Here is a 16,843-nt window from a genome sequence, read left to right as displayed (position 1 = left end):
CATAAGTTTGTTGTCACAAAAGAAAACATGTAGCAACATTTACAGTAAACAATTATTTTTAATTTAGTAAATACTTCTAATAATATCAATAAATAATTAACTTGGTTAATAATTATTATTTAATTATTAATTATACATTTAATTTAATAATTCATATAATATTTCTAATAATATCAATAAATAATTAAATTGGTTAATAATTATTTATTAATTATTAATTTATTGATAATGTCACGTGTCAGCAAGCAACATATTTTGGGTTACAAGTTGTACTACCATATTTGGAGAAAAGAGAGGAGCTTGTATTGACTAAAGTCAAATGACTGAATGCGGGTGCTGGTAACCATAAATCCAGTTACTCGTACATTAGAGTTACTTAGTTGCATCTATATGTTAAAATATAGTGGCATGAGTCATATGCCAATTTCCCCTGTTCATTGCGTTTCTTCCGCTGTGCACGTACGTATACATACACAACCATCCTTCAATCAAACCGTGACAGATAAATAATTTTTCAGTACATTGAGAGGTTGTCTCAAAGTGAAGAAGGATTTGACTAGAATTAAGCTCTCTGATAATTCACTCGGCATTTAATCTTGTTGTAAGTCGTACATTGGACGGACAGACAGGTAGACAGACAGGCAGATAGACAAACAGATGGGCAGACAGACAGGTGGACAGACAGACAGGTAGACAGACAGGCAGATAGACAAACAGATGGACAGACAGACAGGTAGACAGACAGACATATGGACAGACAGGTAGACAGACAAACAGATGGACAAACAGATAGAAAGACAGATAGACAGACAGACAGATGGACAGAAAGAGAGGTGGACAGACAGACAGACAGACAGATATACAGACAGACAGATAGACAGACAGATGGACAGGCAGGTAGATAGACAAACAGATGAACAAACAGATAGAAAGACAGATAGACAGACAGACGGATGGACAGAAAGAGAGGTGGACAGACAGACAGACAGACAGATATACAGACAGACAGACAGACAGATGGACAGACAGACAGATAGACAGACAGACAGATAGACAGACAGACAAACAGATAAACGTGTAGACAGACAGACAGATGGACAGACAGATAGACAGACAGATAGAGATAGACAGACAGACAGATAGACAGAAAGAGAGGTGGACAGACAGACAGACGGACAGACAGACAGACAGACAGATAAACAGACAGCATGTAGACAGGCAGACAGACAGACAGAGAGACAGACAGACAAACAGATGGACAGACAGAAGGACAGACAGACACACAGATAGACGCACAGACAGATACTACTGACATTATCATGTTCTGACCTGTTTATTCATTGCAGAAAGATCCATCGAATCGGTATACTTCTGCAGCTGATCAAACGGCCTGTCTAGTCGTAAGTCTGGATGCGTGTTGTCTGGGTGAGACTCAATCACTGAAGACAGAATGATAACAATGTTTTCTAAGACACGTTTGTTAATGTCCTCACCCGTGTGTTCAGACACAACGATTCTCATGTACCCGATGAATCCATACACTCGAACGATAATAAGTGGAATGCCGTAATCGCAGAGAACTTTGTCAAGAAGAAGCAGAGTTCTGTGAAAATTCAAATGTTCAAGCTGCCAGATTAGAGTTTTATAGGAACCATGATTTATTAAGAGTGATTGAACAGACAAGTGTGTAATTAGCAAACACACACACACACACACACACACACACACACACACACACACACACACACACACACACAAACAGGCAGGCACACACACAGGCACGCACTCACATATGCACACACACACACATGTACAAACACACACACACACACACACATGTACAAACACACACACACACATGTACAAACACACACACACACACACACACACACACACACACACACACACACATGTACAAACACATGTACAAACACATGTAGAATAAGAAACAAATACACCCATACACACAAACACACACACAGACAGACAGACAGACAGACAGACAGACAGTAATGTACTTGTGTAATCTGTTGTAGTTGTGACACTGTTACTTTACTTGCACATGTCTTAGCTTTGATGTATAAAAATATATGAGTATTTGACAGACAGACAGACAGACAGACAAACAGAATTTAGTTGCTTTGCTTAGATGGTGTATATTAGTTCCATGTTTGAAAATATATGTATTGACAAACAGACAGACAGACAGACAGACAGACAGACAGACAGACAGACAGACAGACAGACAGACAGACAGACACTTTATTCTCATACAGACTCTACTTGTACATATGCTAAAAGAAACCCAGTCCCTGCAAACAACAGAGTCATAGATTAACTAATGGACTTGGCCTTGAATGCCAAAGTCAAATACCGTATAAGATGAAACATTGGCGGGAATTTCTATTGGCGGTTTGCTAAGAAATTGACGGACAAAGCATATTGGCGGATTTTATTTTGGCAGTCGACATCGTTGTTTGATAACTGATGTACGTCTTACGATAAGTGGTCAGGGAGGAGTTTGTGATTGACAGCTGTGTTTGTGGCTCACATTCCCTAACTTGCTGGTCTCCAACTACTGCATAGTGATGAAGAACTGCTGTGTCAGTGCAATGAACGTGACCCACGTGAAGGTGACAGTCCAGCTTCATCTGTAGTCTCATGGCCTCGTTCATAGGCACAACAGACGGCAAGCAGAGATTACCTACCATCTTGTGGCCTCATCGGCGTGACATACCACCACATCGCCATATGATACCTGATCCACGTGAGTGATGACATCAACATATCCAATTGCCCAAATTAATGGCGGATTTTATAATAATATTGGCGGTCGCTGAAAAATCCCACCAATCCACCAAAATAGATTCCCCGCCAATATTTCATCTTATACGGTAATCTATCTAAATCTTCATGATTAGGTGACAGTTTTGAAAGTTTCTGAGGACGACTTTGGCATTGCATCTTTGTAGAATTGTAGAAAATCTTTTTCTCCAATAAGTTACAAACATGGCGGCATTAAAATTGGCTTCTAGATTTACTGACTGTTGTGACAGACAGACAGACAGACAGACAGGCAAGACAGACAGACAGGCAGACAGACAGACAGATAGACAACCGGACAACCACACAGAAACAGACAGACAGACAGACAGACAGACAAACAGACAGACAGAATGAAAGCGACATTCAGAACATCATTCATTATAATTTTAGTAGTATTCAATCTGTATGTCTCAGTAAACGGACATTTAGCTTAGCAGTTTTACCTATAGTGTTCTTGTAAAATTTTGCTTTTTGTGTTCAATAGTGAAAGAAGACAGACAGACAGACAGACAGACAGACAGACAGACAGACAGACACACACACACACACACACACACACACACACACACACACACACACACACACACACACTAACAAATGTACTGCACACACGTAGACTAAGAAACCGATAACCCAAGATGCCCACAAGACACACAAGCAAACAAGCAAGAAATATTAAATCGCAGAAGTCATGTCAACATGCATGTCACAATGTGTCATCATCACAAGCACACACAGTTGTCTGCATTATTATTGTTGAATAATACTTTTCTTCCAGTCCAGTGGCAACAACACAGCTGAACGAGCTAAAGAATTCCGGCCTATTCTCAAGTATCCGATGAGGAGTCTGAAATAGATTAAGAAAAGTGACTAGTTTCAGTGTTTGTAAGCAATTGAATACAGTTAGTAAAATCACACACACACACACACACACACACACGCACGCACGCACACACACACACACACACACACACACACACACACACACACAGACACACAACATGCATGCTAACAACACAACAACAATGCAAAATACACTCGCATTGTATTCATCTCATTGAAAACCATTTCTCTGTTTACCTCGTCTAAGTAATTTCCTGTCACGTCCGAGTTCAATTCAAGAAGCAACGCGGTTGCGCATTCGGCACGAGACTACACACGACCGACGTTACAAAACATCCAACAAATATAAACACAAAATGCTCACTTTTCCAATCCAATCCTTCTGCATGAAGAAACTAAAACCAACAAAAATTGCAACAAAATGAAATACACACACACACACACACACACACACACACACACACACACACACACACCACATACACACACACACACACACACACACACACACGCAACACACCCCCACCCACCCACCCACACACACACACACACACACACACACACACACATACACACACACACACACACACACACACACACACACACACACACACACACACACAACACACCATTAAAAATGCAAATGAACTTCTAGTGTCACAACAGTTGACATACTCTACTATTGCATTAAACAGAGGCATTGAAAGAGCGCCGGCCAAGCCATGGCCATACCACTCTTAAAGACTTTGCCAGCCACCATTAAAATATACTTCTAGTTTAGGATTAGGCAATTAAATAACAAATATATGTTTACAACATCATTCTGCATACCAAATATTCAAGGTCATAAAGTTACTCGATATTCAGAAGTTCCATTTCATAGTCATACGTGTCAGTGAGGAGAAATTGATAAATTTTTCGGTGTTTTAGTTGTTGATAAGAGACCTGGCTAGTGCACACTAATCTTGTATTACCACGCCTACTTAATGCGCACTAGGCCAAACCACTCTATAATCACGTGTCACAGGTCAAGCTTGCCATGTGGGTGATGATATGACAGATAATATGACAGATAACGCATCCTGATATATAAATTCACAATTAATCATAAAAAGGATACACACACACACACACACACACACACACACACACACACACACACACACACACACACACACACACACACACACACTAGGTTCGTATAAATTCACATCTACATTCAGTATACCTAATGTGGAGAAAATGGCATATAATATGAACAATAGTTGAGTACGTAACAGCTTCAGTCATCCAACATATTCACTTATCCAACGGGGGGTTCCGGTCCCAAGGGGGTTTCTTAGTGTCTTAATTTTATATTTACATTTGCAGCAACCAATAGAGAGCATATACAATAATTATAATCATTATATATCCCGTTTTTTATACACTATATATAATTATATATTTATAAATTAAATTAATATCAATTAACACTAATTAATATTAATTAATTAACATTTAGTAGTGTGCCACGCCCACTCACTTGCTTCCGACGTCTTCCTCTGTCACTTTCTCGCCATCTACGACGACGAATGAGCCACATCCGGGGAGTACGACATTTTTCAGTGTCTCCGTGCCGGTCGCTGTGGCGTTGAGAAGACAAACGCGCGCGTCTTCGAGTGTCGTCTGCCCGTGATCTCCCCACAGTCTATCACAGATAAAATGAAATGGAAGAAAACTGTACGATATTAAAGATTTTACCTCAGCTGTCGGTCGTATTTCTTCGATTTGTCTGAAAAAGCGTCGCTCGTTCCAGCCATGATCACGTGCAAACATATGGGATATGATCACATACGGGATATGAGGACATACGGGTTTTAATACTGGACTTCAAGCATTTGTAAGCGCCATTTACAAAGTGTCTTTCTGTTCATCATGACTGAGGCTTCAGGAAGGAGTCAAAAGAAGGTAATTCATTCATTGATTTGTTTTTTAGGCAAACCTAACGATTCTATTTGTAAAAGATCGCTCAGAAAAGCCGCACGCCCCTCGCACCCATCCAGCCTGTTGCTGGTAAGGAGAACAAATACGTTACGAGTGCAAGACCTCCGAAAGTAAGCGTAAAGGTAAGACTTATAATATAGTTTTGGTTTTGGAGCCTCAGAAATTGCTGTGAGTACGACTGCGCATGCGCTCTTATAACGTTTGTACTTTATGTATTAGGCATAATTAAACATTTAGAATTAAAGTATTGTATTGTAATAATTTAGTATTAATTTGTATACTACATTCTATATTTTTAAAATTGATAATATTGCTTATATTGACTAATGTTTGTTAGACACGGAAGTTGGGCAAGAAATCTAGCTTGAAGGTCAGTGCAGGTCATGCTGTTCAAACGTCGACAACAGTGGGCTCTACAAGTGTAAGCCTCCTACAGGCTACTTTGAGCCACGCGAGACATGCTTGTGAACCAGAACAGCAATCGAAGTCGTTTACACAAGATGAAACTGATGATGACGTAGCAGCTATGCTGACGTCAGAAGAACCAACTGGCTTGTATTACAAACTGCTAGCCGAAGAACGGCGTATTGCACTTAAGGAGACGCTGGAGGAAAACAGGAGGGTATAGAGATTTATCGTTTATATTTATTGTATTAATTATTAATTAGTTATTAATTTATTAATTAGTTATTAATTAATTAATTATTATTAATTAATTAATTATTAATTAGCTATTAATTAATTATTTATTAGTTATTAATTAATTATTAATACCTTTATGTGTTTGTATGTTGCAGCTTTATGAAAAAATAGACGACTTGACACACAGAATTAAGATTTTGGAGGAGCAAGCCAACTGTGCTGTGTACTTTTCGTCTCTTTGTGCTGCTTTGAAGGCCGATAAAACACAAACTGTAGAAAGTCCCGGATGTTTGTCAAATGATGATCGTGTTGTTGCTGTTAGTTTACAACATTCAGGGCACAGACCAAAACTAGGGAGACAGTTTTAGTTAGGTAATAGAGAGAGACATATATTGTGTTGTATTGAAGAGTATATCATATGACAAGTTTGGATATTTATTCAGTTCAATGTTTCCGTAATCGCTTCGCTCGCGTTTTGTGCGCATGTGCAGTCGTTTGGTTACCGTGGTAACGTCACCTTTTCTTCTTGTCTGTTTTCTCACGTTTCTCGCTATGTCGGGGGAAGCGGCTCGTCGCGGAGCTGTAGAAATGTCGGAAGGAGGACCCGGCGCACTCTATCAGATGAGTTTTCTCGTCAACGAGAGCGTGACGGAAATGCTCAAATTGCTCAACTACGAGGAGACGTTCTGTAAAGAGTTCAGTTTTAAACCGTTCAGTCGACATTTCTTTGCCGTCTCTCGAAATACTGGCCAACAATTTCACGCGTTCGCCTCCCTGTTCGCCTGGCTCGTGTCCCTATTGGGGACCCACTTCGAGGCACCTCAAGAGTACGACGACCCGAACACCATACTCTCACAAATCGTCGACGAGCTGAAAACTATCGGTTACGGAACCGACTTCCCGCGCTCCAAACTGCGCCAAGGCAGCGGAGAGGTCGTGCTTGACATCCTAAAAGGTCTGTGCGAGAAAGTCCTGACTGCGAGCGGATTTCAATGGAAAAGCGCCGTCTTTCACGAAGAGGACGTCGACGAGGAAGTAATCGGCGACGAAACGGCGGAACTAACGACGAAAGACGTGGAGGAGGAAATAGTGGACGAGACAGACCAGCACGACGATTTCCTCGATTTGGAAGGAATGAAGGAACTCAATCTGCGGCCACTGGAGCGAGGGAAACCGGAGAGTGTGTTAGAGTCGAGTCAGGATGCCGCTGAGTGGCGACTGGAGGTGGAGCGGGTGCTTCCGATGCTAAAAGTGCACATTCGGACTGATAATAAAGACTGGCGGTCGCACATCGAGCAGATGCATCAACATCAGAGCGAAATAGACTCGGCGATGGTCGAGACGCAGAGTCAACTCGACAAGCTGTACACAGAGGTGACACGGACGCTCGAAAAGATCGGGAGTCGTGAGAAGTATATCAACCAACAGTTGGAGGGACACATCGAGGAGTATAGAAACTTGCAGAATAAACTTGCAGAAGTGCAGCAGAGGTATAAGAGCAGTAGTGGGAGTGTGAACGATTTGACACGCGACTTGGCTCAGATCACTGACGAGTTAGAGGTCGTGAAGGCTCAGATGGACGAGCGAGGCACGAGTATGACCGACTCTGGGCCGATTGTGAAACTCAAGCAGGGCTTGCAGCGACTGAAAGCGGAGAACAAACAGATGGAGTTGCGTATCGGCGTGTTAGAGCACGTGCTCACGTCGGGAATGGTTCGCGATCGAAGCGCGTTACAGCAGGACATGAAGACGTCGGATCCTCATGAACATTATGGGAGATTCGAAGCGTTTTAGGCGACCACACTAGTTGCCAACATAATGTACGTAGTCTATCATTTCTATTAAACATATACCAGTGGAAAACATTGAGGTGGTGTGTGTCATTGAGCGTGCGGTTTGTTGGTGTGGTAGGTGGGAATTGTGCCAGTGACATCGTCAGTACTGTAAGTCTATTATCCACTGTGTTTATATTACCTGAGGTGTCATGCCTGTAGGTACATGTATAGTAGGGCAGGCCGGTCATGTGACTCATGACCAACCTCATAACACGTGACCATACTAATAAGAAAATTTATTTATTACTTGCGTCATAGGATTCTGTTATGCAATAATATTAGGGAAGTAGCACAACTTTGCGTTCAGTGGGGCATACTGTAGTTTGACAAAATTAGACAAGGACTGGGTGTTCCCTACAGTAGCTAGGCAACGTAGGGCACGTTACTGCACTCTCACTACACACACACACACACACACACACACACACACACACACACACACACACACACACACACACACACACACACACACACACACACTGACACACTGACACACACACACACACACACACACACACACACACACACACACACACACACACACACACAGCACACGGTAAATACCAAATTACTTCGGCATCTTTTACTTGCAATTGTGATTGCTGCAATGCATGACGTCACATTCATCATGCTGACACACACGCTCCTCGAGGATTCCATGCAGGTTTCCCTACACAACAAGCCACCAACATTTGACACTATTACATTATCTCTTCCAATATCCTACTCGAGCCTCCAGCCTCGAGTGTAAAGAACACTACCAAAATAGTGGCCCCAGAGTGGTCACGTGATTAATATTGATAGTGATATCAGCAAATTAAAAAAATGACGAAGTCTAAACCTAAAAAATCGGCTAGGTCGAGCAAACTGCGTAGATATAACGCAAAATGCGTTAGACGGAGTGCGGCTGTAGAGGTAGATTTATAGTTGATTTTAGAAGTTCTACTTACGGGAGAGAGATGCGCCATTTAAGTGATAAGAGTTTCATGCCTGACTTGTGCCATAGTTTTTGAAGCCTGGTGTCACAATTGGCACCATCACTATAGCAACGGCATTTGTGGTCATTAGTAACTGAAGCTGTGGTTGTGTACGTGTTCAATTACTCGAATCTTGCTTCTTCCAATACAACACGCACGCCCGAATGTTGGTTAACTAACGACCCCTGTAGGTAGGTAAACCAAATTTCATCACACCACCAACGCATTCCCGCAGATTGACTAATTGTTCACGTTTCCTCACGCATCTAAATCCGACCAAACTCACCCGTTTCGTCACGCCACGAACGGCGTCCTTCCATGCAAACCAGTCATCTAAACACGTCATAGCGGTAGGAGGCGATTTCTCCTTTCCCGCGCATCTTGCTGCAGTCTGCAACGTTCAGCGGCTGCTGCTTTGATTGCTAGCTCGTATAGTGAAGCAGGCTTCAGGCGCGTCTCATCGGGGTTCCGCGAAATGTTGATTGCATTAGCGGTGCCTCTAGGCGTATACCAACCCGACGCATTTACTGATTCTGTCGTGCCTGCTGCGTTGACTTCATTCCATTATTCCTCGTCGTTTGGAGCGTCACCTGCGAAGGGCATCTCGGCGTCGCAAGCCCGCGGACAAGGTGAAGAATGTCGAGTTTCTTGTTTGTCTTGGCAATTGTGGTACTGTCGGTTGGATTGCGAGTTGAGACAGCAGAAGGTAAGCGAGTTAGACAAACTAAATGTAGGGAAATTGCAAACTGAAGCTCCTAGAGCTGGAATGACACGTCAGCGAGTGTCTAGACGCGTCGTAGTTGTCGAAACTTGTAACCTAGGCTCGAAAACGGACGAGTTTCAGGGTTGCTTTGCCGTCTATTTCGAATACCGTGATGCGTCTATATTTGTATTGCGACGGATGATCGTTATCAGTTGCGATTTATGTGGTAATGGCACTAAAACTAATGTAAACGGAACAAGACGGTACCGCATCATCCTGCCGACATCACTCCTGGTCCTCACCGGCGTTTGCACAATCCCGGATGTGGTCAGTTAATTCGGAGTTCATTCACTCTTCTTGCGATGTCAACTACGATTTTGCCTTCGCGCGAGCGAGTTCTGCACTCATGCAGCTGACTCATGCAGTGCAATCGAGTTAGACAATTTTGCTACAAGAAACAGAAGCGGCAGCAATGCTGCGGGCCATTGAATCGCCGCTGTGACGATAACAACGTAAAGCTTCGCGTCCTAGAAGGGATGACAAATCGTTAAAACTATGCAACTATATATACATCATAAGCGTAGGAGCTTGTGGGCCACGGGGACCATAGCACCCCAATAGTAGTGTTTCCTGCCTCACTGCAGCTGTATCCGGTGTTGGCTTAGCTAATTGGAAAGTGAGATGTGCATGGTATTTGGAAAAGCTTCGGTCGTTAAACAGGTAAACAGGGCTTACAGAAAAGAGTTAGACATGGCTTAGGAATAAACAACAGAGAGTCAGTAACAGACAGAATGGGAAATTGGTCTACAGAAGCTTCGGACAAATGAAGAAAAGTCAATTACATTATAGGACGAGGACATTGCATTCGGTAAATGAAATTGTAGAACGCATAGCATGCATGGCGAACCAAAAGAACCTTCGAAGTAAGTAACTTAGGTTGCGTTGTGAGTTGGAGTGCTAGAGTAGTTATGCATGTGTGTTTGTGCAGTTGTAGTAGTGTTTTGGTATATATATATATATATATATATATATATATATATATATATATATATATATAGGTTCACATCCTCATGATTATCAGCACATCAACTGTACCGGCTTCTGCTCGCCGTCCGATTTGCAATGCAACGAGAGCGACGGCCACGTCGTCTGCGAGAGCAACTGCAGCATTACCCTATACGACTGCGTCACGTGTGTGAGCGCCTGGGAGATGCTCCACTACACCGACACCGGCGAGCTCCTCTACCAGCATCTCCAATCGAATTGCTTCCGGAAACCTCCTCGTCCGTCGGAGAAAGTAGACAAATGCGTTCACGACGACGAGCCGTTCCAACTGTCCGCCCCGAATCCCGCAAGCGTTGTAAGAACGGTTTACTCTTGTCAGTGTCATGAAAACATGTGCAACAGAAAACTGAAGACGAGCATTATAAGAGAGACATTAACAACACAAAGCGAAACGTTTCCGACATCAACAGAGTCGACGGTCACTCCTCCTTCGACTGCAGTCTTTCCATTAACTGTACAAGTAACGACGTCTCTTTACTCTCACATTGGAAGTTCAAGTGCAGTATTTCTCACCACCAGAGCAGCAACACAGTCGACATCACCCCAACCCTCCTCAGTCTATCACTCAACAGCCACTGCATCCCCACCCGTTCCGATGGAAAACACATCCATGCCACTGATTCGTACTGCTCACGGATCATCCAACCACATGCAGATGGCTCTCATAATCGGCATCGCCGTCCCCGTCGTCACCCTCCTCGCCCTCGCACTCGTCGTCTTCATGGTCCGACGTCTCCGCCGGTACGAACGCTCAAAAAAGGCCGAGGCTAGAGACCACCGTATCAACTCCATATGCAGCTATGTGGCCGACTCCGGTCTCGGATCGGGTACCAGCACTTATCGCACTTTCGATTTCCAAGAGATTCGTCTGGAAAATCTAGTAAAATGTGGTCGCTACGGCGTCGTGCGGAGAGCAAATTTCAAGGGTGAAACAGTGGCTGTTAAGATCTTTCAACACTCGGAACGCACGGCGTGGGCAACAGAGAAAGACTTTCTTCAAGATCCGTCTCTCGTTCACGACAATGTTGTCCACCTGATTGGCGTAGAGAGTAAGGATGTCGGAGACACTCGCGAGTATTGGCTCGTTATGGCGTACTACGAGGGTGGAAATCTGAGCGACTTTCTCAAGACGAGTGTCCTCACTTGGAATGACATGTTGTTCCTCAGTCGATGTGTTGTGTCGGCTGTCACCTATCTGCACTCCGAGTCGGGTAGACATGGTGTGCGGAAGACCAGTGTGGCACACAGAGACATTAAGAGTGCTAATGTTCTTGTGGAGAATGCACACAGGTGTGTACTGGCCGATTTTGGTATGGCAATTCGACTGAAGGACGATATTAGTATGAAAGATTTGGCTAACAATGGGCAGGTAAGGGTTGTGTGTGTGTGTGTGTGTGTGTGTGTGTGTGTGTGTGTGTGTGTGTGTGTGTGTGTGTGTGTGTGTGTGTGTGTGTGCGTGCGATGCGGAAAGTGTGGATTAATTAAGGTTAGGTATGAATAGTTTGTATTGGTGATCAGTGGTTGTACAGGCAATCCATGGATTGTACAGAGCAATCTCTGGACTGTCCAAATCTGCACATTGCGCACAACACACACACACACACACACACACACACACACACACACACACACACACACACACACACACACACACACAGACCCAAACACACACACACACACACACACACACACACACACTGACACACACACACACACACACACACACACACACACACACACTGACACACACACACACACACACTGACACACACACACACACACACACACACACACACACACACTGACACACACACACACACACACACACACACACACACACACACACACACACTGACACAAACCCACTGACACACACACACACACACACACACACACACACACACACACACACACACACGCACGCACACACACACACACACACACACACACACACACACGCACACACACACACACACACACACACAGACACACACACAGACACAGACACAGACACAGACACACACACACAGACACAGACACAGACACACACACACACACACACACACACACACACACACACACACACACACACACACACACACACACACACACACACACACACACACACACATAAACAGAGAAACAGGCACACAGTACACTAGGATCAGGCGTCATCAGCCTATACAATAGTTACAAATAGACACGCAAAAATACACATAACACAGTTACAAACTGCCTCACTTGTGAAGCCACACTTAGCAGCTCTAACTGACAAGCACTTCATACCACAAATAAATATTTATCCTGAGATCACAATTAGGCAAGTCGATGTATTGTATCTAACTATTTCTATTCTGTTGTTAGTGTGGAACTGCTCGTTACATGGCGCCCGAGGTGCTCGATTGCCGAATGAACTTAGAGGATCTCAACTCATTCAAGCAAATCGACATCTACGCTATGGGACTGGTGCTATGGGAGATAGCAAATCGATGCAACCATACAGGCGGTAACACAGTACAAACACACAGTCATCCGATACAACAATACAAATCGAAGTTATTTTTTGGGTAGTGAGGAAGTACTTGCTTCCTTATCAAGACGAAGTGGGCATGAAGCCGAGCATGTCGACGATGCGAACGGTCGCACTGCTGCAGAAACGAAGGCCGATGATACCACAGGAATGGCGTCATAACAGAGTGAGTGTTGTGTCACCATAGAAGTGCCACTCAAACAAGCATGCATTACTGGTGGTGATCACATAACCTCTATGGACTAATCATTTTAGTGGGGATATCAATAGAGGCACCTGACTACTATAATTGCTAAAGGAAATTATGCCATAGCTCGTCCATCACTATGACTCTCTATGATTATGACTATCACTATGAGTCTCTAACCAACTGAGCTACCGTAAAGTCGCAAACAAAAGCTGCGGCTTAAGTAAGGCTACTATTTGAGCAGAGGCATAGCATGGCATGAGTTAGACCGAGCTATAGCCCATCATTTGTAGGCGAGGTCATAAAATTGTAAACACGTGTGAGGACCAAAGCTGTTTAGTATATACACCACCCTTTTTTCTAGTCTGGATCTGCCACTGATTCTACCGTATCAGTCAATTAGAAACTAATAAAAGTAGGCGTGTCCATAAAGTGGGCGTACCCCATTTCTAGAGGTCACACTAAACCCCTGATTCGAGGGCAAACTCTGTGAAGGATGCTCACCACAGTAGCACAGCAGCAAATTCCAACTAGAGATCCTGATGACTGGGATACATGGCCAGAGCAACTAGATATCATGCACTACAGTATTTTGCACTCTACTTGTCACGGTCATCTTTGGCATCCTCCTCTGCTTCACATTCCTGTTCTCTTAGTATGATAGCGTTTTGAACCGTCTCATCTCCATGGGTGACCTCACTACGAAATACTAGCGACTTGACAATCCTGGCAATAACCGCATCCCGGATAATAGCCACAGCTTCTATTCAAGGGCGGCTTATAAGGAAAGGAGGTACCAGGCTACTATTCAAGAGCGGCTTTTATTAAAAAAATTACTCTTATTCAAGGGCGGCTTTTATTTTAATATGGCTTTTATTCAAGAGAGGCTCTTATTCAAGGTCGGGTTTTATTCAAATGTAGCTTCTATTCAAGGGCACCTTTTATTCAGAGCAACTTTTATTCAAGGGCGCCTTTTATTCAAAGGTAGCTTTTTATTCAAGAGCGGCTTTTATTTAAGGGTAGCTTTTATTCAAGGGCGTCTTTTATTCAAGAACGGCTTTTGTTCGCAACTTTACATTATAGCATTGTACCATACATGGTTTTGAAATAAAATAATAAATCGTGTTTGAGAGCTCATACATTTTTACGGTTGGGACTTGGCCCAGTGTATTATTTACATTATTTATTATTTACTATATTTATTATTTATATCATTTCATTTATTATTCGTTTAATTATCACTTATATTATTTATTTCTATCCATATTTATTGATAATTAACTCAAGTTGAATACACAGGGCATGAATATCATCGCCGAGACCATCGAAGAGTGCTGGGATGAAGACGCAGAGGCACGTCTACCCGCTCACTGCGTCCAACAACGATTTCAAGAAATCCTATTTCCCATGTACACAATGAGATCGCGCAGTACAGCATCGAGATCATCGAGCATCGCCACTCTCCGTTCTCTAAAACCCAAAACAAGCATTGAATTCTCAGAGACTTCATTCCCAGACACAATCGAGCTACCGGAGAAGGCAGAAACAGACAGTGGAGCGAGTCTACCCAACAGCTGGAAGGATGAATCGAATGACACTGAAGTCAACAGAATCAAACGAGAACGGTCGGCGACCAAAAGTGTTACAGCCTTTCCAACTAATCAGAGAGACAGCGGAACAGCATTGGAGGAGACAGAAACGGAGATGAACAGAGAGAGAGATCGATCAGACGATCACGTGGATGATGACCGAGATCACGTGATCATACACATGCAATCGACAACAGTAATTTGCAATACGAACAAGATAGCAGCATACGACATATGACACTATCTCAACAGAAGATATCGTCCACAATATATTAGTAAATAATATTTAATTAATTAACATTTATTTGTAATGCTAGATGGTAGTTGACTTGACACACGATAGTTTCTCAGCAAACTAACAGCATTTTGACTCGAGATGCAACTATTTAATATTGACTAACAGCAGTTATCTATTTATTACGTACTCGAGTATTTATTAACTCGTTCTACAATACAACCAAACGTGGACGAGATGCCACACGCACACAAACATGTGCCACACAAATCGCAATGCAATCATTTGCTTGTATTTCCTGAGAGCTACTTAGCCGTGTAGCCAGAAATATTTTACCCGGGCCTACTTGATATTAATTAACATCATCTTTTTATACTTTAAGTAGCTCCCTGCAATTTCAACACTAGAGACGATACGCCGGTGGTGAAATCCTTAATTAAGTAAAGTCTATAAAATCTAACTGTTTGTCTGTTAGTGTTTGTTGTCAACGAGTTTTTGAAATCTTTCAATTTCAATATACCTTTACAGACTAGAGTATTCCAACGCATGTTGTGTTCGGAAGTGTGGGCGTTTATCTGTAGATTGGTTTCTTACTGCAAATGCGGCAGTTCTAAATTTTTAAAAATTGACTTAACTAGAAAGGTTGCTGCAAGTATAGCCGACTCATAGCCATTGCCATCGCCAAACCCTTCACTAGATACACGCACGACCATCGGTTGTACCAAGTGGAGTGTATGCATGTATACAGCACTCTCGATTGTGTACAGCAGCATGCACACAAGACGAACAAAGTCCTAAGTTGTCGTGATTGCAGAGCTTTACTGGACACTGTCCGGCAAGAAGGCGGAGACCACTGAAGGAAGAATACACGCCACATCTTCGTACAGACTATGATTAGTCCTCGTGCCCACATTGTTGTGTCTAGAGAAGAGAAAGTGGGGTATCCTGCATGTGTATAACTATTGAGAACTAAGGAAATCCAGGGGCGGATACAGGATGGGGCACCAGGGGCACGTGCCCCCGGCAGTGTAAGGCTGCAATTGGACTCTTTACATACCTGCAATTGTTCTACTTCAATGGTAGAAGGAACCAAGGTATGTGTACTGAATGCCATGTTCTGGTATGTGAGGAAACAACCCAGAGAGCTGACTTTACTCAGTGAGGGAGGTGAGTGACAACATGATCTGGTCTGCGAGGAATTATCCAGGACAGGTAAATATCCTGGTGACCCCGGCAAAGTGCCCTGTATCCGCTCCTGAAATCGTCTGTTGTTCTGCATGTAAACCTTTAGAATGTTGATGTTACCTACCAGAGTATTTCTTACTAAGCATGCAACCTTCGACTTGCGACAAACTTAGTTTCAATTTGGCCGGTCACGTGACAAGTAGATTGGTTTCTACAGTCCCATTCAAATCAAAACTAAAG

The 16,843-nt window shown here is 43.1% G+C and overlaps 4 protein-coding genes across 4 annotated transcripts in view; 3 read left to right on the top strand and 1 right to left on the bottom strand.

Moving 5' to 3' along the window:
* Window positions 1–5,545, bottom strand: part of LOC134183082 (NEDD8-activating enzyme E1 regulatory subunit-like) — a 13,236-nt gene extending 7,691 nt beyond the window's left edge. Inside the window, exons 1-7 of the mRNA XM_062650533.1 lie at window positions 5,413–5,545; window positions 5,195–5,359; window positions 4,034–4,064; window positions 3,907–3,978; window positions 3,594–3,673; window positions 1,494–1,603; window positions 1,330–1,439 (exon numbers count right to left, since the gene is read on the bottom strand). Coding sequence (XP_062506517.1) covers window positions 1,330–1,439; window positions 1,494–1,603; window positions 3,594–3,673; window positions 3,907–3,978; window positions 4,034–4,064; window positions 5,195–5,359; window positions 5,413–5,471 — 627 coding nt within the window. The 5' untranslated portion in view covers window positions 5,472–5,545. The remainder of the gene's footprint in view (window positions 1–1,329; window positions 1,440–1,493; window positions 1,604–3,593; window positions 3,674–3,906; window positions 3,979–4,033; window positions 4,065–5,194; window positions 5,360–5,412) is intronic.
* LOC134183084 (geminin-like) lies at window positions 5,529–6,731 on the top strand. The gene is made up of 4 exons (XM_062650535.1): window positions 5,529–5,619; window positions 5,676–5,777; window positions 5,993–6,277; window positions 6,453–6,731. Exons 1-4 carry the CDS (start codon window positions 5,587–5,589, stop codon window positions 6,663–6,665), a joined length of 633 nt encoding a protein of 210 aa, XP_062506519.1. The 5' UTR covers window positions 5,529–5,586; the 3' UTR covers window positions 6,666–6,731.
* Window positions 6,732–6,811: 80 nt separating this feature from the next.
* Window positions 6,812–8,180, top strand: LOC134183083 (intraflagellar transport protein 57 homolog). Its single transcript, XM_062650534.1, has one exon. It carries the CDS (start codon window positions 6,850–6,852, stop codon window positions 8,089–8,091), a length of 1,242 nt encoding a protein of 413 aa, XP_062506518.1. The 5' UTR covers window positions 6,812–6,849; the 3' UTR covers window positions 8,092–8,180.
* A 2,842-nt stretch (window positions 8,181–11,022) lies between these two features.
* On the top strand, window positions 11,023–15,421 carry LOC134182901 (TGF-beta receptor type-2-like). Its single transcript, XM_062650342.1, has 4 exons — window positions 11,023–12,246; window positions 13,242–13,383; window positions 13,449–13,573; window positions 14,894–15,421. The coding sequence occupies exons 1-4, from the start codon at window positions 11,023–11,025 to the stop codon at window positions 15,419–15,421; spliced, it is 2,019 nt and encodes a 672-aa protein (XP_062506326.1).
* The last annotated feature ends 1,422 nt before the right edge of the window (window positions 15,422–16,843 follow it).

Source organism: Corticium candelabrum, chromosome 8 (genome assembly GCF_963422355.1).
Source record: "Corticium candelabrum chromosome 8, ooCorCand1.1, whole genome shotgun sequence".
NCBI classification, from domain to species: Eukaryota; Metazoa; Porifera; class Homoscleromorpha; order Homosclerophorida; family Plakinidae; genus Corticium; species Corticium candelabrum.
This window is presented reverse-complemented; position numbering and strand designations above follow the sequence as displayed.

Coding starts and splice junctions, on each gene's coding strand:
- LOC134182901 (XM_062650342.1), top strand. CDS start 11,023: ATGCTCCACTACACCGACACCGGCGAGCTCCTCTACCAGCATCTCCAA. Junction 12,247..13,241: donor ATTTGGCTAACAATGGGCAG/GTAAGGGTTGTG, acceptor TTCTGTTGTTAG/TGTGGAACTGCTCGTTACAT. Junction 13,384..13,448: donor TCGATGCAACCATACAGGCG/GTAACACAGTAC, acceptor TTTTTTGGGTAG/TGAGGAAGTACTTGCTTCCT.
- LOC134183084 (XM_062650535.1), top strand. CDS start 5,587: ATGACTGAGGCTTCAGGAAGGAGTCAAAAGAAG. Junction 5,620..5,675: donor CAGGAAGGAGTCAAAAGAAG/GTAATTCATTCA, acceptor TATTTGTAAAAG/ATCGCTCAGAAAAGCCGCAC. Junction 5,778..5,992: donor CTCCGAAAGTAAGCGTAAAG/GTAAGACTTATA, acceptor AATGTTTGTTAG/ACACGGAAGTTGGGCAAGAA.
- LOC134183083 (XM_062650534.1), top strand. CDS start 6,850: ATGTCGGGGGAAGCGGCTCGTCGCGGAGCTGTAGAAATGTCGGAAGGA.